The sequence below is a fragment of the Schistocerca nitens genome, chromosome 4 (assembly GCF_023898315.1).
Source record: "Schistocerca nitens isolate TAMUIC-IGC-003100 chromosome 4, iqSchNite1.1, whole genome shotgun sequence".
Lineage (NCBI taxonomy): Eukaryota > Metazoa > Arthropoda > Insecta > Orthoptera > Acrididae > Schistocerca > Schistocerca nitens.
The window spans coordinates 360,270,755-360,295,891 of NC_064617.1; the positions used below are offsets into that span (position 1 = coordinate 360,270,755).

The following is a 25,137-nucleotide window of genomic DNA, read 5'->3' on the forward strand; positions in this document are numbered from 1 at the left end:
GGAATTGTAAGTATGTCTCGCCAGTTACACGTCCTGGGAAAATGAAGGGTCCAAAATAGGTGTGTTGATATACCACACCACTTATTTATGCTAAATCGCTGCTGGAAATTGCGTTGCACTGTTGCATGTGGGTTTGATTCAGATCATTCGTGCTCATTACGTAAACTGTTTAAACCATCTCGTGTAAACTGTGCCTCATCAGTAAATAAAATGTATTTGAGTAACTGCCGATTGTTATTCAAGCAGTTTCACAAGTCCAAGCGAAGAGCAGGATCTCCCCGATATAAATGATGCACTTTTTGATTATGGTAAGGATACAGATTATTGTACTTCAGTGAATGCTATAACTTAGATTGTCAAATGCCTCATCGTTGAGAGATACGTCGCGTACTGGTATCCGGGCTACGTTGAATAGCATCCATAGTATCCTCATCATTGTCTTCTCGTATCGAGCGCTCGTACTGATTATGAACACTAGGTAGAGAACCTGTCTCCCTTAATATTCAAAGTACTCCACTAATGGTGCGTGCATTCGGAATCCTCCGAGTTGGATAACGTACGCAATATTCGTTAACTGCAGCCGTAACATTACCATCACATTTGCCATAAATAAACACCCCATCGGCGTATTCCTCTGTCGTAAATTTGAAAGGCATCCCTATTTTATAAATAATGTACAGGCTACAACATTTACTATGTGGTTTCGCTTAAATACAGTTGTTATTATGTTCTTTCACTGAACAATACAGAAAACAAATTCGTTTTAAGGTTAGGAAACGACAGAAAGAACTCACTAATGGTTGCCACCAATGACATAAACGTTTCTACATTCTGCAGATACACGTTTGGGACATGTTTTATTAGATTCGCCAGACCAATGTCCGCCCCCGGTAGTTGAGTGGTCATCGCGACAGAATGTCAATCCTAAGGGCCCTGGTTCGATTCCCGGCTGGGTCGGAGATTTTCTCCGCTCAGGGACTGGGTGTTGTGTTGTCCTAATCATCATCATTTCATCCCCCATCGACGCGCAAATCGCCGAAGTGGCGTCAAATCGAAAGACTTGCACCCAGCGAACGGTCTACCTGACAGGAGGCCCTAGTCACACGACGACCAGACCAATAATAACAAAATAAATGGAAATCGTGCTTTACTTGAACCTCGTACAGGTTTGCGATGGCTTCATATTAGCAAAGTTGCTAAATTTCAGACAACGGCTTTTATTATCAAAAAAATGGCTCTGAGCACTATGGGACTCAACATCTTAGGTCATAAGTCCCCTAGAACTTAGAACTACTTAAACCTAACTAACCTAAGGACATCACACACACCCATGCCCGAGGCAGGATTCGAACCTGCGACCGTAGCAGTCTTTTATTATCCATAACTAAACATTTGCGGACCTATTTTTACATGCACTTATTTTTTAGTTTTACTTGTAGAATAACGTTTTAAAATTTTTGCATATCTTCGTGATCACCCTGTATATGTATAGTGGTATTTACCTTTAATTTTTGAGTATCATTATTTCATTCAATTAGGAAGGTTATAATTTTCGCCAACATGGCGTTTTCCATTAAAAGTAAGCCCTTGTTTGTACTTACTCGCGCATGGATACACCAGAGAGCCGGCTTCAGCCGTTGAGAGGCAACAGTGTCGGCAACCTGGCGGGTCTAAGCAGCTTTTCCGAAGTCGCGGCTGTAGGAAGTAGCATCCTCTGAACAGTCGATTTTTTCCTTTGAGTTTGGAGATTTTAAATTGCACCCTAAGCTACAGATCGGTCTTATTTGTTGGTTCGATCCTCTACAGGCAACATGAGTCTTCTATGGTTAGTACAGTCAGCCTCTTCGCTACATGGACTAAGCTTTGGTGCCATGTTGCACCAGTTTACCAAGTACGTAAGGGCTGAGAACGTCAGGAAAGGTGCGACTTTTGGCGAACAAAACAACTTACGATCTTGTTGCTCTCTACTTTTGACCATTAGATATACCGGAATTACGATGATAACTCGCAATTACGACTACATGTGGACCAGAAACGCCATTCTACTACCGTGTACCATCATTAGGCAAAATCTCTCTTGCTCGGCTTCAGTTATCATATTTGATTTCTGTATTAGTATGTACTGACGAGCCAAAACATTACGACCACCTGCTTAACACGTTGAGAGTTGGGAGGTCGCCAGCGGACACAGCAGAGATGTACAGCATATCTTTGGATCAAATACAAGTATATGATTTCAGAGACCTTTTCAAGGCTCCAAAATCTGTGATATATACTTGAAGACTGAAGCAACAAATGCAAATTTATATAAAGGCCGGGACTCGAACCTGATTCTCCTACTCACTGCGCAGATGCGCTAACCACTACACCACCTTGGCACACTGGCTTCGCACTGCAACTGCACGAGCCACTCTAGTACGCCTCCCTCCCCAGTCCAAATTCTCATTCACGCCTCAGCCCACTTGATTTTCTCCCTAAATTCGAACAGCATAACAGAGGAACTCCAGCTGTGTTGGAATAGCACCTCAGCATCAACTGAAACGAGGGATCCTTCAGTCTAGCTTTATACATCATAGACGTTTAAGACTTAAAGAGGTCTCTAGAACCATACCATTTCATTTGATTAAAGCACCTATGTGTGGGCTTCAGGCAGAGCCCACCGTTTCGTTCGATGCTAAAGTGCTGTTTCAATACTAATTGGAAGACTCTGCAGTGCTGCTCCAGATTAGGAGGAATGCCAAGTGAGCTGAAGTGTGCAAAGCCATTGTGCCAGGGTGGCATAATGGTTAGCACATCTGGCTAGAGCAGGAGACCTGGTTTCGAATCCTAGCCTTGATACAAATTTTCATTCGTCGCTCCAGTCTGCACGTATACATCATATGTTTGGAAGCCGGCCGGAGTGGCCGAGCGGTTCTAGGCGCTACAGTCTGGAACCGCGCGACCGCTACGGTCGCAGGTTCGAATCCTGCCTCGGGCATGGATGTATGTGATGTCCACAGGTTAGTTAGGTTTAAGTAGTTCTAGGGGACTGATGACCTCAGAAGTTAAGTCCCATAGTGCTCAGAGCCATTTGAACCATGTCTTTGGATAGTATGTAAAGTTGCAAAATAAAGTTCTAAACGTACCTGATTTCCTGGACAGCGGCGTCAACGCGATTAAGAAATACAAATCAAAGCGCAGTGCTGCACTGAAGACTGTACTAAACATAGGAGACCCAGTGGCATTCAGCTGGCACACTTTGCCAGGCATTAACCCATGCTGTGCTTACCGGCGGCAGATTCGTGACAGTCGACATGTTAACAGCCTCTTGGTCCTCCTTTGGAACGCAATACAGAAGCGATCCTCCGTAGCATGCATTCCACAAGTCATTGGTAGGTTTCTGGTCATATGCAGCACCAGGTGCCAGCAATTACCGTAAATTATTAGTTGGTGGTTTGTGAGCGCAGAGCTGGCGACTGACTGCGTGCCAGATGTGCTGCATCAACTCAGGTGAGTTCGGTGGCAAAATTATGAACACAGGTTCACTATAATGCTCCTCAGAGCACTGTAATATGATTCTCGCTTTGTGGTAAGGACAGTTATGCTGCTGGAAGGTGCCTTCACCGTCGGAACGACAGCAAACATTAAGGGATGCAGATAGTCCACAATAATGTTCACGTAGCCCACAACTGTCATGGCACTGTCAGTTACTACCATAGGTCCCAAGGAAAGCCAGGTGAATGTCCTCCGTAGCATAGTTCTACCCCCACCTGCGCGCATCGTGAGACAGGGTGCATGTTTCGATCAGCCATTCACCTGGATGACGGCTAGTCCGGACACAGTAATCGAGCTGGTGTAACAAAGATTTAGGCGACATATTGCCGTCCTTACATAGTCCAATGCCTGGCAACGTGTGCCAGCTGAATGCCACTGGATCTCCTATGTTTGGTACAGTCTAAAGTGCAGCACTGTGCTTTGATTTGTATTTCTTAATTGCGTTGACGCCGCTGTAAAGCAGGTGTTGACAGATGTGAAAATTATCGAACTATCAGTTTAATACGTCACAGCTGCAAAATACTAACGCGAATTCTTTACAGACGAATGGAAAAACTGGTAGAAGCCGACCTCGTGGAAGATCAGTTTGGATTCCGTAGAAATGTTGGAACACGTGAGGCAATACTGACCTTACGACTTATTTTAGAAGAAAGAGTAAGGAAAGGCAAACCTATGTTTCTAGCATTTGTAGACTTAGAGAAAGCTGACTGGAATACTCTCTTTCAAATTCTAAAGGTGCAGGGGTAAAATACAGGGAGCGAAAGGATATTTACGATCTGTACAGAAACCAGATGGCAGTTATAAGAGTCGAGGGGCATGAAAGGGAAGCAGTGGTTGGGAAGGGAGTGAGACAGGGTTGTAGCCTCTCCCCGATGTTATTCAAATGGTTCAAATGGCTCTGAGCACTATGAGACTTAACATCTGTGGTCATCAGTCCCCTAGAACATAGAACTACTTAAACCTAACTAACCTAAGGACATCACACACATCCATGCCCGAGGCAGGATTCGAACCTGCGACCGTAGCGGTCACGCGGTTCCAAACTGGAGCGCCTAGAACCGCACGGCCACACCGGCCGGCGCGATGTTATTCAATCTGTATATTGAGCAAGCAGTAAAGGAAACAAAAGAGAAATTCGAAGTAGGAATTAAAATCCATGGAGAAGAAATAAAAACTTTGTGATTCTGTCAGAGACAGCAAAGCAGTTGGAAGAGCAATTGCACGGATTGGACAGTGTCTTGAAAGGATGATATAAGATGAGCATCAACAAAAGCAAAACGAGTCGGGTGATGCTGAGGGAATTAGATTAGGAAATGAGACACTTAAAGTAGTAAAGGAGTTTTGCTATTTGTGGAGCAAAATAACTGATGATAGAAGTAGAGAGGATATAAAATGTAGACTGGCAATGGGAAGGAAAGCGTTTTCGAAGAAGAGAAATTTGGTAACATCGAATATAGATTTAAGTGTCAGGAAGTCGTTTCTGAAGTATTTGTATGGAGTGTAGCCATGTATGGAAGTGAAACGTGGACGATAAATAGTGTATACAGGAAGAGAAAGAAGCTTTCGAAATGTGGTGTTACAGAAGAATGCTGAAGATTAGATGGGTAGATCACATAACTAATGAGGAGGTATTGCATAGAATTGGGGAGAAGAAGAGTTTGTGGCACAACTTGACAAGAAGAACGGACCGGTTGGTAGGACATGTTCTGAGTCATCAAGTGATCACAAATTTAGCATTGGAGGGCAGTGTGGAGGGTAGAGGGAGACCAAGAGAGGAATACACTAAGCAGATTCAGAAGAATGTAGGCTGCAGTACGTACTGGGAGATGAAGTAGCTTGCACAGGATAGAGTAGCATGGAGAGCTGCATCAAACCAGTCTCAGGACTGAAGACCACAACAACAACAACATGGTCCAATCTTGATTATCCAGTGCCCACTGGAACCGTAATTGACAGTGTCGTTGAGTCAACATGGCAATATATAGGAGTCATCTGCTGCAGATCCCCATGCATAACAATGTGCTCTGAACGGAATGCTCTGAAGTACTTGTGCCTATACCAGTACTCTGTCGTCATGTCTGTCACAGATCGCGACCTGCTCTACAGTGTGGGCAGGCTCCGACCTCCATGTTCTGTCATGAGGTGCCGAAGTCCAACTTCTTGTCATCTGCTCATAGTTACATCATCCTTCAAACACTTTATGTTGACAGTCAATACAGTACCTAGCGAACAGCCAGCTTCCTTCGCTGTTTCCAACCAGCTTATTCCCAGTCCGCTGCTGTAACAATTTAGTCTTCTTCAGAGTCGCTTAAGTAAGTGGATTTCCCCATTTGCGGCCAGGTAGCACAGTCAGTGTGTGTAGGGAGTTAAGAAGAATGGGGTACAGCGGTCGTGCAGCTCCTCATAAGCTTGAGATGGTCTATAGAACGATGGTCTACAGTGAATGAATGGAAACGAGTGGCGTGATGTTATGAATCACGCAGCGGCGTTTGCGTAGAGTTGTCAGTGCTAACAGACAGGCAACATTTCGTGAAATAACTGCAGAAAGCAACCTGGGGCGTACGACAAACGTATCCGTTAGGACAGTGCCGCGAAATTTGCCTTTCTGTAACAGCACAACATTGCCTGCAGCACCTCTCCTGGGCTTGTGACCATATCGGGTGGACCCTAGACGACTGAGAAACCGTGGCCTGGTCAGACGAGTCCTGATTTCAGTTGGTAAGAGCTGAGGGTAGAGTTCGAATGTGGCGCAGACCCCACGAAGCCTTGGACACAAGTTTTCGACAAGTTTTTGTGAAAGCTAGTGGTTGCTCCATAATGGTGTAGGAAATGTTTACATGGAATGGACTGGGTCCTCTGATCCAACTGAATCGATCATTGACTGGAAGAGGTTATGTTCGGCTACTTGGAAACCATTTGCAGTATTTATTTAATCGTATGGCTAGGGGCCTCCTCTGGGCAGGATGTTCGCCGGGTGCCGGTCTTGCAATTTGACGCCACTTCGGCGACCTGCAGTCGATGAGGATGGTAGGATGATGATGAGGACAGCACAACACACAGTCCTTGGGCGGATAAAATTCCCCGACCCAGCCGGGAAACGAACCCGGGCTCAGAGGGCTGACAATCCGTCACGCTGACAATTCAGCTACCGGGGGCGGACAGCCCATTTGCAGTTATTCATGAACTTTATGTTCCAAACAATGATGGAATTTTTATGAATGATAATGCGCCGTGTCACCGAGCCGCAATTCTTCACGATTGGTTTGAAGAACATCCTTGACAGTACGAGCGAATGACTCGGCCACTCAGATCGCTTGACGTGAATAGCATCGAACATTCAAGAGGTCAGTTGGTGCACAAAATCCTGTACCGGAAACACTTCCGCAATTTTGAACAGCTGTAGAGACAGAAAAGCTAAATATTTCTGCAGGGGCTTCCATTGACTTGTTGAATCCTTGCCACGTCGACTCGCTGTACTACACTGGCCAATAGGAAGCCCGACGCGATGTTAGAAAGTAATCCATGGCATTTGACACCTTAGTGTATAGTGCACTCTGTCATAAAGCAGCAGTCTGTGAAGCAGCGATCTGTCGACAATAACTACAAACTGCAAATGGATTGGCCTGCTTATAGTCCCGACCTGAACCCTATGGAACACTTTTGGGATGAGCTTGAACGTCGACTTCGTTCCAAAACGCAATGTCCAACGTCGCTATCTTTTCTGGTTCGGCTCTTGAGGGAGAATGGGCTCTACTCCTCCACAGACAGTCAAACATCTCATCGAAAGTGTCCCCAGAAGATCTGAAACCATTACAAATGCCAGGGGTGGACACACCCCAATTTAGCGTCCACTAACAGGTATCTGGATACTTTGATAAGATAGGTTATTCTTTAAAGGGTAGGCTGTTATTAAGCATTTTCATTGTCAACACAGTTCTCACTCAGAGATCATTCGTAAGTACTGTTCACTTTTCAAGCAGGTCAGAGGTATGTCGATGTGAGCAAGAAAAATGTCTTTTTTCTGTCATCTTGGAAAATGGATGAGTTACGCAGGATTATTTAAAATGCCTCTGATGTTTCGGAAGGTGGCTGTGCACAAACTACAACTCATGCAGAAAATAGGCATATCAGTGGATGTGTCATCTCTTCAAGTTTTTAACTCACATTACTTGTGCTCAATATGGGCACTGTTCGTGATGTGTCAAACGCCTGTACGATATCAAAGTCTTATTGTACACATTGCAATGCGCCACGTTCAGTATCATTGACCATATTAATTAGCATTCCTTGCAACTCTTCCAAATTAAGCGGCAGTGGAGGCAGATACACGCAGTCTTTGACACAAACTCACAAGAAGAAATCACATGGAGCTAAGTCAGGTGACCGCGGGGGGCCAATGAAGAAGAAGATAGTGTTGACGGGAAGCATGTCCAGTCCAACGCTGCGACAGTTCGACGCTGAAGCAATCACGAACGCCTGAAAGCAACTGTGCTGGAGCAACATCTTGTTACAAGATAAAATCTCCACTGTCTTGCGCTGGTAGTGACATAAGCCACTGCTATAGCTTGCCCAGGTACACGAAACCAATCGTAATTTACACCGCAAAGAAAAATGGTCCTCAAAGTTTTGCAGAGCCCGTGGCACAAAAGACATTAACTTTAGGTGTTCCACAATTAACATGCGAATGCTCTGTGCTGTAAAATAGATATTACTATAATTCACCTTTATAGACACAAGCAGCGAATATTTGTCACCGCCGGCCGGAGTGGCCGAGCGGTTCTAGGCGCTTCAGTGTGGAACCGCGCGACAGTTACGGTCGCAGGTTCGAATCTGCCTCGGGAATGGGTGTGTGTGATGTCCTTAGGTTAGTTAGGTTCAAGGGACTGATGACCTCCGCTGTTAAGACCCGTAGTGCTCAGAGCCATTTGAACCATTTTGAATTTGTCACTGGAAAACAACTTCCGTGAAAGACGGTTTTCTATCAGCATCCACTACACGTCATTACAAAAATTTGAACGAAGATCATTCTCCGGAGCAGTCAGTGCAAGCAACAACTACAACAGAATGCTTTAGACAAGTGACTGCAGTATCAGCAGTTCCCTCCTCGCACGTGCCGTCGATTTTTTCAGGCTCCTGATGAATAATAACTGCACACTGTGGACCTTCTCCGCTGACAGCCCCGACCGGTCTGTTTTCTCTGCACCACGTAAACAGTGAGTCATATGAAATGTGTTGTACCATCTATTGGCTGTTTTGTCTGTTATAGCTTTTACCTCATAATTGTTATGAAACTGTCGCTGAAGCATCGCAAGTGATTCACATTTAGCTAATTCTAATTCGCGAATTATAGCGCGAAGCACACACAACGGTCTATTATGCGGCATATTCTGACGCGCCTGCTGCCTAATGGTGGACTCTACAACGACGCTATGGGGCACATCACGAGTAGAAACTTAGAGAGATACTCTATTCATGAAAAGTGTCTACTTTCTGTACGTCTTGTAGTTTTCATGCAGTCAGCTTCTGAATCCCCGACAGTACTTGCCAATAACCGAGTACCGAGGATCTGACGTGAAATAGAGGGGGCGGGGAGGCGGGGGGTGAGAGTGTGGGGGAGGGCAGGGCGTGAGCGAGATCTGGGAGTACTCGTATTATCTGCACAGTGAAAGACGAAATAGTTTTGAAATTTCACTACAGCTAGCTGCCCCTGGCTACACTTACTACAAATCAATATCAATTACATGACCTAGTGATACTGAATAGATATGGCTATGTGTTGGATAGGCAGGCTACTAGTTGAGCTTGTGGGGGGAAAAAAGGTCTGAGAGTGGATCTTGAGACAGCTGCCTTCCCTTGCCAGTCACCAGGCACGCCATTGCTCAAATACATTGGGAATAGCCGGCACGGTAGCTCAGCGTGTTCGGTCCGAGGGTTAGCTGCCCTCTGTAATAATAAAACTGAGTGAACGGACCAATAATGAACTTCAACGGGCGTCAGGGGACGTCCGCCACGAACAATTGCAACGAACTATAACGAACAAAATGAGGTGCTTGCCTCCCATGCAAGTGGGCCCGGGTTCGATTCCCGGCCAGGTTGGAAATTTTGTCCGCTCGTGGAGTGGGTGTTGTGTTGTCCTCATCATCATTTCATCCTCACCACCGGCGCGCAAGTCGCCCAGTGTGGCGTCGAATGAAATCAACTTGCACCTGGCGGCCGAACTTCCCCGGATGGGGCCTCCCGGCCAACGATGCTGTACGCTCATTTCAATTTTTATCCAAACTGATACGAAGAACCTGCTTCTTGAATTGAATGAGAGACAGAAACAAGATGTTTCTGATGACTAGGCATACGTAGGACTCACAGTATGTTTAATGTCCTTTTTTTCCGGATGTACTCGTCAGACGAAATTTTGAGAGGCATTTTTTTAGTGCTAGCATGTGACGCATCACGCTGCGAAGCCCGAGTGCGCGAATTTCGCTTCACGCTGTAAATAAATTGCTTTCTTTTCCACATTTATTTGCCATTTGGAGTGATGTCTCGTGGTAATGATGGGAGCTACGCGTTGGTCAGCTACAGAGGGGGCGGCATCTGACGGGAAAAGCAGTAAATAGACGCCACAACTCAAGAGAGCTGCGAAGCTTGACCAGAATGTACTCGATCAGTCGAAAAAGTTTACATACTTGATTAATAACAAAGAATAGAGAAAAATTGAGATGGTGATTTTGATGTTTAAGATGGTTCACACAGTCTGCGCCACTTGACTACAACACACAGAAAATTCATACAACCATTTAAGACTGTCACAAAAGTCATTAATTTGGGATGTTATTCAACTAGCGCTTCACTTGGGCTTGAATGTTTGTTGTATCGTCAGAGCATTGACCCTTCATGTCAATCTCTATACCCTGTCGTTTTGTGGTAGGTGCCTATTGGTAACAGTAAGTCTCCTCAACTGTGATAATATTTTCCAGAAAATAGTTGTTCGCTTTTTGCATTTTAGTCAAGTCACATCAGGCGTCCACGCATCGTTGTTTTCGTTCGGGAGTTAGTGTCGATGGTATAAACTTTTAGTACGCTTTTACCTTCTTCAGAATATTCTCGAGAAAGTCTTGAACAGTTAATTTAGAAATGATCAGTTACTTGCTTCATTATGATTTGTTACACAAGAACACTGACACACTACGGTTGCACTTCCACTACTTAACTCTGTCTGCTCACACCTGTCTGGATAATGCACGTCTGCTGTATACAGTTGTTGGTTCAAGCAATCACCACAGTTACTGCACTGGCGTCGCGTATACTCCCGTAAGAAAATCAGCCTCGGAACATTTTGGACAAACTGAGCTATACACACAGTAATGTTGTACATCCTCACTAGAATCGATTCGAGCAATAGTAACGTGACTACGACGTCTGTGGACTGTTGCACGAGCTTTCGAAAATAAGCTCCCCTAGAAAAACGTTGCATATCGTAACAAGGCGGCCAACGTCAGCTGAATCAATATTTCTCCTCGGGCAACAAACAAGGGAAAAAACGAGAAATCAGCACAGATAAATGGTCACAGAATGTGGGAAAGAAGATGCATAATGACGTAAAACCATACACAAATGCAGAAGGTCACAGATGGTAAATCACCTTCAGATAAGAGAAATATGAAAACGTTGTATATTGCTTATGAGCTTGAGTCTTTATAAGGGTAACGCAAGCTGATTGCAGAGCATTTTCAGGTTAAAAACAATGCTTTTACCTCTACATATTATTTACTGTAAACTTGTTAAATCTTACGCCGTTGACATGAGTATGGAAGTAAATTTACGTCGGCAGATTGCCATGTTGCGCATGGTAGCGTGTAATCTAGTATTAGACAACTAGCCTAATGAGATATGTTATTATGTATCATAATGAGCCGTGGCTGGCTCGTGTTATGCTTTGCATTAAACCTTGGTTGCTATTCTGTGATTAGTCTCACGCGGTTATCGCGATTATGCTGTTATCCTCTCTATCCGCGAGTCGCAGCAGCAGCAGCGTGTATCGATATTCGCATCCTTGTACTATGTTTGGCCTCGCGCTTATTGTTTCCCGCTGCGCAGTGTGCGGGCAGTTGGTCGGTTGGCGTGGAGCAGCGATGAAGTCTCCGTGGCACGTGTCTGGCGGGGGCCGCCGGCAGCGTCCTCGCGCTGTCGGAGTGTGAGGGGCTGTTCCCGTTGCTACGAGGTCCGTGGCTCACCGATCCCGGACACAAAAGTTGAGTCTTTACTTAATCTACCAGCTAGCCCCCAATTGTTCGCATTGTGTCGTTTGAATTTCGCTGTGGGCTGTTGGGACATTGCCGCGAGCAACAATGTGTGTTTTCAAGTTGGCGAAATTATACCCGTCCTCCTGGAGTTTAGTTTAACTTGATTATTTCGGAATTGAAGTGCACCAGCGGAAACTTCTGCCTTGTGGCCGTTAACGTTCCGGTTACCTGCCTTGGCTGTAGACGTAAGTTCAGGCAGTGTATTTTCCTCGTCGTGTTGTGGCTGTCCAGCACGGCGATTAGTTTGACAGCCGAATGTGTAATTCGTTGTGGGCGCAGGTAACTTCTCCGTTGTTCCATTGAACTCCCTGTCGTGTGCTGGTCGGGTGGAGCGGAAGTTATCCTGTCGCTTGGTTCGTTGGCTGTCTGTCGGTTGGGTCAGCGCGACGGACTGTCAATCCTAAGTGCCCGGGTTCAATTCCCGGCTGGTTCGGAGATTTTCTCCGCTCGGGGACTGGGTTTTATCAGACCAATTGTGTGATTGGATTGAGGAGTTCCTAGATAACAGAACGCAGCATGTCATTCTCAATGGAGAGAAGTCTTCCGAAGTAAGAGTGATTTCAGGTGTGCCACAGGGGAGTGTCATGGGACCGTAGCTGTTCAGAATATACATAAATGACCTGGTGGATGACATCGGAAGTGCACTGAGGCTTTTTACAGATGATGCTGTGGTGTATCGAGAGGTTGTAACAATGGAAAATTGTACTGAAATGCAGGAGGATCTGCAGCGAATTGACGCATGGTGCAGGGAAAGGCAATTGAATCTCAATGTAGACCAGTGTAATGTGCTGCGAATACATAGAAAGATAGATCCCTTATCATTTAGCTACGAAATAGCAGGTCAGCAACTGGAAGCAGTTAATTCCATAAATTATCTGGGAGTACGCATTAGGAGTGATTTAAAATGGAATGATCATATAAAGTTGATCGTCGGTAAAGCAGATGCCAGACTGAGATTCATTGGAAGAATCCTAAGGAAATGCAATCCGAAAACAAAGGAAGTAGGTTACAGTACGCTTGTTCGCCCACTGCTTGAATACTGCTCAGCGGTGTGGGATCCGTACCAGATAGGGTTGATAGAAGAGATAGAGAAGATCCAACGGAGAGCAGCGCGCTTCGTTACAGCATCATTTAATAATCGCGAAAGCGTTACGGAGATGATAGATAAACTCCAGTGGAAGACTCTGCAGGAGAGATGCTCAGTAGCTCGGTATGGGCTTTTGTTAAAGTTCCGACAACATACCTTCACCGAAGAGTCCAGCAGTATATTGCTCCCTCCTACGTATATCTCGCGAAGAGACCATGAGGATAAAATCAGAGAGATTAGAGCCCACACAGAAGCATACCGACAATCCTTCTTTCCACGAACAATACGAGACTGGAATAGAAGGGAAAAACGATAGAGGTACTCAGGGTACCCTCTGCCACACACCGTCAGGTGGCTTGCGGAGTATGGATGTAGATGTAGATGTAGATTGGGAATTGTTGGGCCGACTGCCTGTCTCACCTAAGCGAGCGTTAGTGTTTGAATTGTTGATGTGCTGCCTTTTCTTATTTGTCCTTGTTGTTTGTTTATGTATGGCTTCTAGCCGATTTTAATTTAAAGTTGTTTTGCTCTCAAGGTGTGAGATTGTTTGGGCTTTCAGCCTAATTTAGAGAAATGTTTTAAGATGAGGCCTTCTGCCTTTTAAAATTCAAATTCTTGTTTTTGAGTCTTAAGTGACTGTCCTTCAGCCGGTTTAAAATTACAGTTGTTTTGCCCTTGAGGCGCAAGAGTGAATGGCGCATTTAGACGGGAATTAAGTTCTAGAATTAATGTTTGGCTTGCTCTGTTTTTAATGTTTTCTTTACTCTTGTAATGTTTGTCAAATGAATAAAGTAGTAAGTTCGAGTGCAACTGACAGGCACTCATTTTGGCCCCTTTCCACAAATTAAACTACTTGTCCTGTCCTGCGGATATAGCAGGGGATCTCACATAGGGTATTGCTATGGTGGCTATTATTATTTGAGGATCGCACATGTAACCCTAAAGCCGTCTCCCTCGGCATCTACGCCTGTCTTGGATAAAGTTCTGCGGACGGCCACGGTTAGGAGTGGTCGGTGGGAGGCAGCTCGGCTCACCTGACCGGGCGACGGCCGACGTGATGCAGCCCAGCATGTACATGTTGCGCGCGGAGAGCTTGCAGAGCGCCGCCAGCCACGGCAGCACGAGTCTGGCCACCACGTCGGTGGCCGCGGCGACCGACAGGCACGTGGCGATGTCGCCGCCCTCCAGCCCCTCCGTGTTGAGGAAGAAGGGCATCAGCGTGAAGAAGTTGGCGTCGCTCAGGAAGGAGACGGCCAGCCCCAGCGCGATGTTGACGTAGGTGGGGTCGCGCAGCAGGTCCAGCTCCAGCGCCTCGGCCGCCTTGCGCAGCCACTTCCTGGAGCGCGGCGCCGCCGGCTGGATCATGGCCTGCGTCGACGCGCGCATGTCCTCGCTTTCGTCGTCCGGTATGTAGTTCAGCAGCGATCGCTGCTGCTGGTAGAGCGCTGTCGTCGGCCTCGACAGCTGAAACGGAGCCAGTACCTCCAAGCTAACAATCAAAACACGAAAGCGCGCTCTGTAGTCTACCAGTAAACGCCACCCCCAGTTTTTTAAAGAATCGAACTCCCATGCATAAAAAAAATGGTTCAAATGGCTCTGAGCACTATGGGACTTAACATCTGAGGTCATCAGTCCCCTACAACTTAGAACTACTTAAAGCTAACTAACCTAAGAACATCACACACATCCATGCCCGAGGCAGGATTCCAACCTGCGACCGTAGTGGTCGCGCGGTTCCAGACTGTAGCGCCTAGAACCGCTCGGCCACATCGGCTGGCCCCATGCATAAAAGTTTCAAACGTATGATTACGGTACATGTGAGTTAAAAAACCTTAACGATTGTAGAAGGAAAATGCTAATTATACTCCTTTTACTACATACTGCGACAAAATTGAAGACCCACTTTCCTTGCCTGGTGAAACGTTGTTGTGATGCCTCATGTAAGGACGAGAAATGCGTACCATCACGTTTCCGACTTTGATAAAGGTCGCATTGTAGGCTATCGCGATTGCGGTTTATCGTATCGCGACATCGCTGCTCGCGTTGGTCAAGATCCAATGACTTAGGTCTTTCAGTGCTCTGTCAAACTCTTCACGCAGTATCGTATCTCCCGTTTCATCTTCATCTACCTCCTCTTCCATTTCCATAATATTGTCCTCAAGAACATCGCCCTTGTATAGCCCCTTTATATACTCCTTCCACCTTTCTGCTTTCCCTTCTTTGCTTAGAACTGGGTTTTCATCTGAGCTCTTGATATTCATGCAACGATATATATTTTGAAGTCTTTCAAGCAGAGCGGTGTGGTCGCACACGTCAGAAAACGCCAACAGATGGTGACCAGACGTTTGCAGGTGTCTTGTAGCGCTGTATTTGTTCATACAGCCCAGACAGATATGAGTGACTTTCTCTTCTTCACCATATTCGCACCCTGGCGATGCTGCCAGCGAAACACAATGTAGATGCTCCCTCCAACAGCCGTGGTTGAATGTGAGGCGCCTTGTGTTCGTGAGTCTTCTGGAGATTCGATTTTTCTCGTGCCAGAGGTTAGGAATCAGCATCGGTGTATTTTGGCATAGTTGTTGCCTTTGTGTTTGGAGGTCTCTTGCTGATTTAGTAACATTTAAAAATTTGTAGCTGTTGATTCCACGTATCCCCTCGCTCCTTCATAGACGACTGTTTTGGCTAGCTTGTCTGTTGTTTTACTGTCAGGTATGCTGCGGTGTGCTTCTACCCAGAACATGCTAACTTCCTGATTTCTATTTTTGATCTGTAACATCAGATTCATGATGTATTATGCTATTGGATAGTGGGGACCTTCAGCTGTGCTGATGTCTTAATAGTTCAAACGCTGATCTGGAATCAGAAAGGATAACGAACTCAGAACTCAAGTGCTTCGCGGGATATTAAAGGGCTCGAAGAATAGCCAAAAACTCTACTGTCATACTCTTGGTTTCTTTAGGGAGCTTGGATTTCATACCAGGTACCCAGCTGCTATGCCAATACTGGTGATGTTCTGATGAAAAATTTACCAGTACGTTCATATCCGTCTGAGAAACATTGTTGTCAGTCAGTGAACGACTACAAGATCTTTGCGACGATACGACTGAAAAAAAATGTTTTCCAGGTTTCAGGTACACAAAACAGTTAAACATACTCCAGTGCTCCTAGACCATCGTCAGACTGTAATTGACCGCCATGTACTTTTGTTTACAGGGTGCGAACAAAATCACTTGATCCATAATTGTGCAGACGGCGCGGAAGAAAAGAAAAAATGGTGGTAATGTGGCCTCCTTTGTGAACGATACCTGTGAGTTAGGGAAGGTGTAGTTCGACAGCTAAAGCCTATACACAAATGTAAGAGGTGTGTAAGAAAAATAATGAGACTACCTACAAAGCGAGGGATCTGGCAACGCTGTGTTGTTCCACTTATGTAGACTTTGTATTCATTCATTCCATATGTTCGATCCGAGTTTCAGCTACGTAAGGCTATCTCGTGATTTTTGAGAGCAGTCAGTGAAGTTGTATTTCGTTGTGTGGTACGAAAACGGAACAGCGGAATTTAGAACAACGGTATGTCATCAAGTTTTGTGTTACACATGTGGAATCGGCGATTGTGACCTTTGAAAAGTTGAAACAAGCCTACGGGGAACATTCCATACCAAGAACACAAGTTTTTCGCTGGCACAAATCATTGTTGGAAGGCAGAGAACACGTTGAAGGTGAACTTCGCTCAAGGAGACCTTCAGCTTCAAAAACCGACGAAAATGTCGGACGTGTCGAGGATAAGACCGACGTTTAACAATAAGAACGGTGGGAGATCTGTCAGTCTTAAACAGTTTCACCGTACATCAAATTGTGGCCGACTATTTGTACATTTGAAAGCTTTGAGACAAAATAAATCAAAAAATTAACAACTGAGCTGAAAGACAGTCGAAGAAATATACGTGTTGACCTTCTTGAGAGGATTGCTAATGACCACGACTGTTTCAGTCGTGTGATCACAGACAATGAATCCTGGATTTTTGATATGATCCTGCGACAAGGCAGCAAAGTGAGGAGTAGCACATTGAGACATCTCTTCGACCGAAAAAAAGTTCGAATGATCAAATCAAAGACCAAAAGAATGCTGATTTGCTTTTTCGACAGTGGAGGTACCTTTCATACAGAATTTGTTCCTCCAGGACTAACTTACAACCAGGTCAAGGATCAGGAAAAGGATGAATCGAGTGAGACCGGACGTTGCAAACAAGCGGATACTGCATCATGACGACGCCCCATGTCACATGGCCACTTCAATCACGGAATTTTTGAGCCCAAAAGGCATTCCTGTTGTTCCAAAGTCCACCCCCCCCTCCCCCGCGCCCCCCATTCACCTGATCTGAGTCCTTGTGACTCTTTCCTTTTCTCGAAACTGGAAAAATATCTAAAAAGACTCTGGAGAAAATTCAAAAGAATGTGACTGACATGTTAAAGACGCTACCAGTTGAAGCCTTTCAGCGCTGCTACCAAGATTGGGAATAACGACTCCGCCTGTGTATAGATGCCGAAGGAAACTGCTTTGAAGGGAACAACACTGTTGACTGAAAGAATAAAAAATTTGGTAAACTGAAAATTAGGCTAATTACTTTTCTTGTACAATTGTACTGGGTGGTGCACGAAATGTGTTACCATTTTGTTTTTGAATATTAACTTTAATACATTCTGAAAGGAACATATACTACAATGAAGAGCCGTCTATGGAGATTTGTTCTAACTCAGCACATGCTCGATATGTCCACCATTTCTTTTCCTAACTTTCTTCAAACGAACACTGAAGTTAGTGATTACCCTACGGCACAGTCTTCCGTAATTTCACTGCAAGTTTGAAGAATAAGTCTTCTGAGCTCCATTAAAACATGTGGACATTTCGGGAATTTTTTTTTTGTTTAGGTATCCCCAAAGAAAAAAGTCACATGGATTGAGGTTTGGACTATTGGGGGGCCAAGTTTGTCCGTCATTGAAGCGACCTGGAAACTTGAGTGAAATGATCCGCATGTCGAAATGCTCGTGTAAAAACTCCAACACAGTGTTTGCAGTATACAATATTGTCAATACAATACAATACAATATTGTCAATACATTTGCATTGCTCCATCTTGCATGAGCCACTGCGTGTTGAAGGGCAAGACAGTACCAAGAAGCTGTGGAATGAAGCTATTGCGAAGCATGCTCAAATAACGCTCGCTGTTCACAGTTTCTTCAAGGAAAAAAGGTCCAATAAGTCCGTGACTGGAAATTGCTGCCCACACTGTAATCCTCGGAGCATAATGTTGTCGTTCATGAAGCACTTGTGGCTTTTCAGTTTAATTTAGTTCTGGGACAATACGTCACATTACGTTCATTGGAGGTGAACGGGGACGAAAGGAAAAAGAACGAACTCATAATTTCAACCGCACCGGGACTTTATGCAGGGTCAGCGGCGCCGAGCGAAAATGTGTGCCAGACCGGTATTCAAACCCGATACCTCCCGCTTACTAGGCATTTGTGGTGACTACTACACCATCCGGACACAGTGCTTATAGCAATTGTGTGGGCTATTTCAGTACCAGCCTCGGCCAACCCACGTACCCAACTAGCGTCACTTGTCCGTAATCCCCGTTCATATCCTCCATGTTCGGTACTTTGAGATTCCCCTAGGAGCTTGAACACGATTGTGCATTCGCACTAAAGGTGGTGGTGGATTAATAGTCCATCGAGGTGACTCAGTTGTATGAATACGTGGTGTCTTCTTTCTATCCTCGGAGAGGTGAAGCTAGGTGGTAATATGAGTCGACCGAGGGTTTCGATGAACACCGTGTCCGGGTGGTTCAGTAGTTGACGCAAATTCCCAGTAAGCAGGAGATACCGGCTCTGAATCCCGGTCTGACACACATTTTCGCTCGGCGCAGCTGACCCCTCATTTTCCTTGTTTATGAATATACAGAGCAAACTCTATGCCTCGCTCGCAATGTGTAGTGTACCTAAGTCGTGATAAATCTTAAACGATGGCGACGAAATGCCGAGTAAGGCAATCGTCTTGTGTAAGCTAAGCGTGTTAATCATGTAAAGAAACAGGAGCACCAAAGAGAATTATGTCCGTTTGACCTCAGACTGTGATAGACTTTTAGAAAAGTGATTGATTATGAACCGTGCATGTCAAGTTTAGGTGGTCTGTAAATCTGTGTCAGTCTGTAGCGTCTCGTGTGAGGATCATCTTCTGCTCATTTACAAACAGAATTTTATGGTTATTAGCCTAATGAGTTAATGATATTGTGGAGCGAAGAATTTGTTTTCTTGTAGATTCTGATGGGTTTCCTCTCAGTGGCTAGGTAGATGAATGGTTACCCTAAGTGTTGCCTAATATGTGTGCTGAGAGTATAGCGGGGTGCGGCCGTTATTACTCTGAGAACTTTGTTCTGAAGAGTTTTTTAAACTTTTTCTCGGGGCCACAGAGCACACTTACGAAACATATCAGGTGGCCGACACTATGTTGCCGTACCAAATTGTCAGTTCTGCGTTGTGTGATCGCAGTCACTCCTGAAGAGCGGGTACAGTTGGTAACATAGGCCACAACCATTATTGACAGCACTGGTTGTGGGTGAGCAGCAAGTGAACCTCTTGTTTGTAGTAAGATCAAGGTATTTGACTGTCACACCAAGTCAATTCAGCACCAGCAAATGTGAGTTGCTGTTTGGGGACCTTGAGCTTGATGGTGAACGGAACTGAGTCTTGTTAGGATTGATTTTCACCTTCTAGACAGTGCGTCGTAGGGTGATTTGTCCAGATGTCTCTGGAATTACCTAGCAAATGAAGTTTAGGTTGTGGCAGTTCTTGAAAAGCGCATTGACGTCAGCGTACAGGAAATTTTCTACAACAGCCTGCTTCGGCATGTTGTTGGTGCAGAGAGATTACAGTATGGGCCCCAAAATCAAACTCGGAGGCAATTCAGCCAGTACCGGTTTCATGCTAATGCAATGTTAACCGTTCCTGCCGCAGAATCTCTTCTCCCTCAGGAACCAATCAGTAATGTTGACAATGTCCTGAACAGCCTATGGAGTCTAATTTGTATATTAAACCATCATACAAGGTACGGTCTAAAGTGTAATCGCTTTGTCGTTGCTTCTCTCGTGCTTGTACAGGGTGGTCCATTGATAGTGACCGGGCCAAATATCTCACGAAATAAGCATCAAACGAAAAACCTACAAAGAACGAAACTCGTCTAGCTTGAAGGGGAAAACGAGATGGTGCTATGGTTGGCCCGCTAGATGGCGCTGCCATAGGTCAAACGGATATCAACTGCGTTTTTTTAAATAGGCACCCCCATTTTTATTACATATTCGTGTAGTACGTAAAGAAATATGAATGTTTTAGTTGGACCACTTTTTTCGCTTTGTGATAGATGACGCTGTATTAGTCACAAACGTATAAGTACGTGGTATCACGTAACATTCCGCCAGTGCGGACGGTATTTGCTTCGTGATACATTACCAGTGTTAAAATGGACCGTTTACCAATTGCGGTAAAGGTCGAAATCGTGTTGATCCATGGCTATTGTGATCAAAATGTCCAACGGGCTTGTGCTATGTATGCTGCTCGGTATCCTGGACGACATCATCCAAGTGTCTGGATCGTTCGCCGGATAGTTACGTTATTTAAGGAAACAGGAAGTGTTCAGACACATGTGAACCACGACCTGCAACAAATGAAGATGCTCAAGTAGGCGTTTTAGCTGCTGTCGCGTCTAATCCGCACGTCTGTAGCAGACAACCTGCGCGAGAATCGGGAATCTCAAAAACGTCGGTGTTGAGAATGCTACATCAACATCGATTGCACCCGTACCATATTTCTATGCACCAGGAATTGCATGGTGACGAGTTTGAACGTCGTGTACAGATCTGCCACTGGGCACAAGAGAAATTACAGGACGATGACAGATTTTTTGCACGTGTTCTATTTAGCGACGAAGCGTCATTCACCAACAGCGGTAACGTAAACCGGCATAATATGCACTGTTGGGCAACGGAAAATCCACGATGGCTGCGACAAGTGGAACATCAGCGACCTTCGCGGGTTAATGTATGGTGCGGCATTATGGGAGGAAGGATAATTCGCCCCCATTTTATCGATGGCAATCTAAATGGTGCAATGTATACTGATTTCTTACGTAATGTTCTACCGATGTTACTACAAGATGTTTCACTGCATGACAGAATGGCGATGTACTTCCAACATGATGGATGTCCGGCACATAGCTCGCGTACGGTTGAAGCGGTATTGAATAGCATATTTTATGACAGGTGGATTGGTTGTCGTAACACCATACCATAGGCCGCACGTTCACCGGATCTGCCGTCCCCGGATTTCTTTCTGTGGGGAAAGTTGAAGGATATTTGCTGTTGTGATCCACCGACAACGCCTGACAACATGTGTCAGTGCATTGTCAATGCATGTGCGAACATTACGTAAGGCGAACTACTCGCTGTTGAGAGGAATGTCGTTACACGTATTGCCAAATGCATTGAGGTTGACAGACATCATTTTGAGCATTTATTGCATTAATGTTGTATTTACATGTAATGACGCTGTAACAGCATGCGTTCTCAGAAATGATAAGTTCACAAAGGTACATTTATCACATTGGAACAACCGAAATAAAATTATCCCATGATTTTTGTGGCGTCACTGTATAAGAACTAGAGCAGCAACTACATGGCGGCAGGTACACTTTGCGTGTTTAGCAAGCTAGGTACGTTACTCAGAACAACCATCTATTAATACACACACACACTAGGCTTCAAAATTTTTAAAATCTTTATCCACTACCTCTTAGGTCGCTAAAATAACTGCTACTTCGCTGTTCAGAATTACTTTATTGGTGCCTTTTGGACATTACCCATCACCAGAACATGAAAGATAAAAAAAAAATCTTTATACAGAGTAATGGAGTCATGTGTATCAGCCATTACGAAATGAACTTAACCGAAGTTAAGTTCTAATGCGGTGGTGTCAGTCGATTGTAACGTTCTTGATGATGTGCAAGTCGGTTATGGAAACCGAAATTTTGATGGCACTACGTAATAATAACTTTAGGTAATAAAATGAAGTTACTAAATATGCTACTGTGACTTATTACGAGAATCGCTCACAAAAAACTGATACGATTTTTCAGAAAGATAATATTAAAACTGGCTATCAAACTGTCAACACATTGAGTTTAAAATAAGGCACAATATTGAGGAAGGGAAGAACTATTTGTAAAATATGGTTTACGGAGGATAATTTGCTACAGTGTGGGGGCATAATAGGCTTCTTATTTGAGAAGAGGTTTTAGGGGCATACATAATGTAATGATGTCGTTGTTAATGTGACAATAGTATGGAGACTCTGAACTTAGCCCTCAAAACAGTAAGACTTCTCTATGTTTCCAGAATGAGATTTTCACTCTGCAGCGGAGTGTGCGCTGATATGAAACTTCCTGGCAGATTAAAACTGTGTGCCAGGCCGAGACTCGAACTCGGGACCATTGCCTTTCGCGGGCAAGTGCTCTACCAACTGAACTATCCAAGCACGACTCACGCCCCGTCCCCTCAAGCTTTACTTCTGCGAGTACTTCGTCTCCTATCTTCCGAACTTCACAGAAGCTCTTCTGCAAACCTTGCAGAACAAGCACTCCTGAAAGAAAGGATATTGCGGAGATATGGCTTAGCCACAGCCTAGGGGATGTTTCCAGAATGAGATTTTCACTCTGCAGCGGAGTGTTCGAGTCTCGGTCCGGCACACAGTTTTAATCTGCCAGGAAGTTTCATATCAGCACACACTCCGCTGCAGAGTGAAAATCTCATTCTGGAAACATCCCCCAGGCTGTGGCTAAGCCATGTCTCCGCAATATCCTTTCTTTCAGGAGTGCTTATTCTGCAAGGTTCGCAGAAGAGCTTCTGTAAAGTTTGGAAGGTAAGAGACGAGGTTCTGGCAGAAGTAAAGCTGTGAGGACGGGGCGTGAGTCGTGCTTGGGTATCTCAGTTGGTGCAGCACTTGCCCGCGAAAGGCAAAGGTCCAAAGTTGGACTCTCGGTCCGGTACACAGTTTTAATCTGGCAGGAAGTTTCCTTCTCTATGTTGTTGAGAAGTTTCTAATATTTATAGGAACTATCACACAATTATTATATTTATAGGAATCATTATACAACTAGCTGTTATATGTAACTGTGCTCGCATGTCAGTAGTTTTGTTGTGATGAGTGATGGCGATTAAGTAAGCTACTGAATGTGCAATAACATCAGCTGCCCTCACTTATCTACCAGTTTGGATAAGCGCAGCTGATGATGTGCACTCCAGCCTCCCAAGCTGTCGCAACACAAGAGGCGTCGGCATGCGGAGCGTTAGCGCCATGCAATGCGTAGAGGGGATAAGCGAGAGTGCGCATCTGTGCATCTTGCTACTGACGTAACTATACGTTAGACAATGTGTACATTATGCAACAAATACTGTGGAATTATGTTTTAAACACACTGGAGATTGTAGAAGCATTGTATTCATAATCTTGAATCGTATCGTGTACTACATTTCAAAACAAGACAAGCATTATCACAGATGTTGTACAGTTAAAAAATGTCAAGAGTAAGAATAAATGTGTTTCCCTAATTCGTGTAATATTCTTCGGATCAGTGTTTATGATGTCATGTATCTTGAACAATGTGTCACATAATTTTTTAGGTACATTCAGTAGTATATGTGAACACTGTCTGCAAAAGTGTCAGGAATACAGTTAGTAGTAAAGCAGTAATAAATTAAAACGTCAGAATTTTTTACTGTACGAACAGTGAAAATTTAGGGAGCGATAACTTTTTTCCCTTTATCATTTTGGGGTGGTGCTCTCGTTCTCAAATTCTGTATGAGTAAAATCTGGGTATTCGTGCGCCATGGTCTACACTTTTTTAATCCCCAGCCCCACCGCTTCTATACGTAGATGGTTGTTACCCCAGAGAGTTTCTTGCCCGACAGTAAGAGGTACGTGTACCAAGTTCAGCTGAAATCGATCCGTTAGTTTCCGAGGAGTTGTGGAACATATAAATACATACGAGTGTATACATTTTTGTAATATGCAAGGATATAATTTTTACCTAACCCTGTTTCGATGAAATGAAGCCTATACGGTGCCCCGACCTGTGCTCAAGTTACCTTCGAAAACGCCGTTAAATTTCTTCTAGTAGTTTTGGAGATTATATTATTCAACGATGAACAGACAGGCACGACAGTTTTACAATTTATTATTAGTATACACAATTTTCAGAGTATTGCATGCAGAACAAGTGATGAAAGTTGAAGGAAACGTGTGGCTAAGGAAGCAGCTCACCCTGCGGTGGGAGCGCCGCTGCATGATCTGGACGATCTGCTGGTCGCTGGAGGCGGCGTCGGCGCCGGTGAGGGCGTTGTCGAAGGCGACGACGCCGCTCGCGAAGTTGGTTAGTGATACGGACGGCGGCCGCCGCGGCGCGCCCGACACGCGGCGCAGCTCGGGCTCTGCACCGCTGCAAAGCGACACGCCGTCTGTGCTCAAGTGCTGGTATTTTTCAAACGGACTAAAACGTATTACATTATCTCTCCTAGCCCCCTACAGATTCCTAATGCCATACAGATATAGACTTGAAAATTAATGCTTGTCAGGTGTTGATAGCTATGACAATACTTCTAACAAGGGAACATCCCCATCGCATCCCCCTAAGATTTAGCTATATGTTGGCACAGTGGATAGGCCTTAAAAAACTGAACACAGATCAGCCGAGAAAACAGGAAGAAGTTGTGTGGAACTATGAAAAAAATAAGCAAAATATACAAACTGAGTAGTCCATGCGTAAGATGGGCAACCTCAAGGATAATGTGAGCTCTAGGGCGCCGTTGTCCCGTGGTTAGCGTGAGCAGAGGTCCTTGGTTCAAATCTTCTCTCGAGTGAAATGTTTAATTTTTTTATATAATCAACTTCACTGTCCAAAATTCCAAGACATGTTCAGATTTGCTTGGACATATGCAGGACTTGACGGTCTACGCACGGAAAAATTTGAAAATGTTAAAAACATGTGTTTTGACAGAGCACAGGGAAAACTGTGCGACTGTGAAACTGTTGCATTCATTTGTTGCAGTTTATGTGACCAACTCTTATGTTTTCATCACATTTTTGGGAGTGATTATCACATCCACAAGAATA

At 44.8% G+C, this 25,137-nt stretch overlaps 1 protein-coding gene across 1 annotated transcript in view; it reads right to left on the minus strand.

The window, feature by feature from the left end:
• LOC126251589 (uncharacterized) overlaps positions 1 to 25,137 on the minus strand; it is a 338,248-nt gene that overhangs the window by 22,115 nt on the left and 290,996 nt on the right. The window contains exons 8-9 of the mRNA XM_049952121.1: positions 24,289 to 24,463; positions 13,953 to 14,382 (exon numbers count right to left, since the gene is read on the minus strand). Coding sequence (XP_049808078.1) covers positions 13,953 to 14,382; positions 24,289 to 24,463 — 605 coding nt within the window. The remainder of the gene's footprint in view (positions 1 to 13,952; positions 14,383 to 24,288; positions 24,464 to 25,137) is intronic.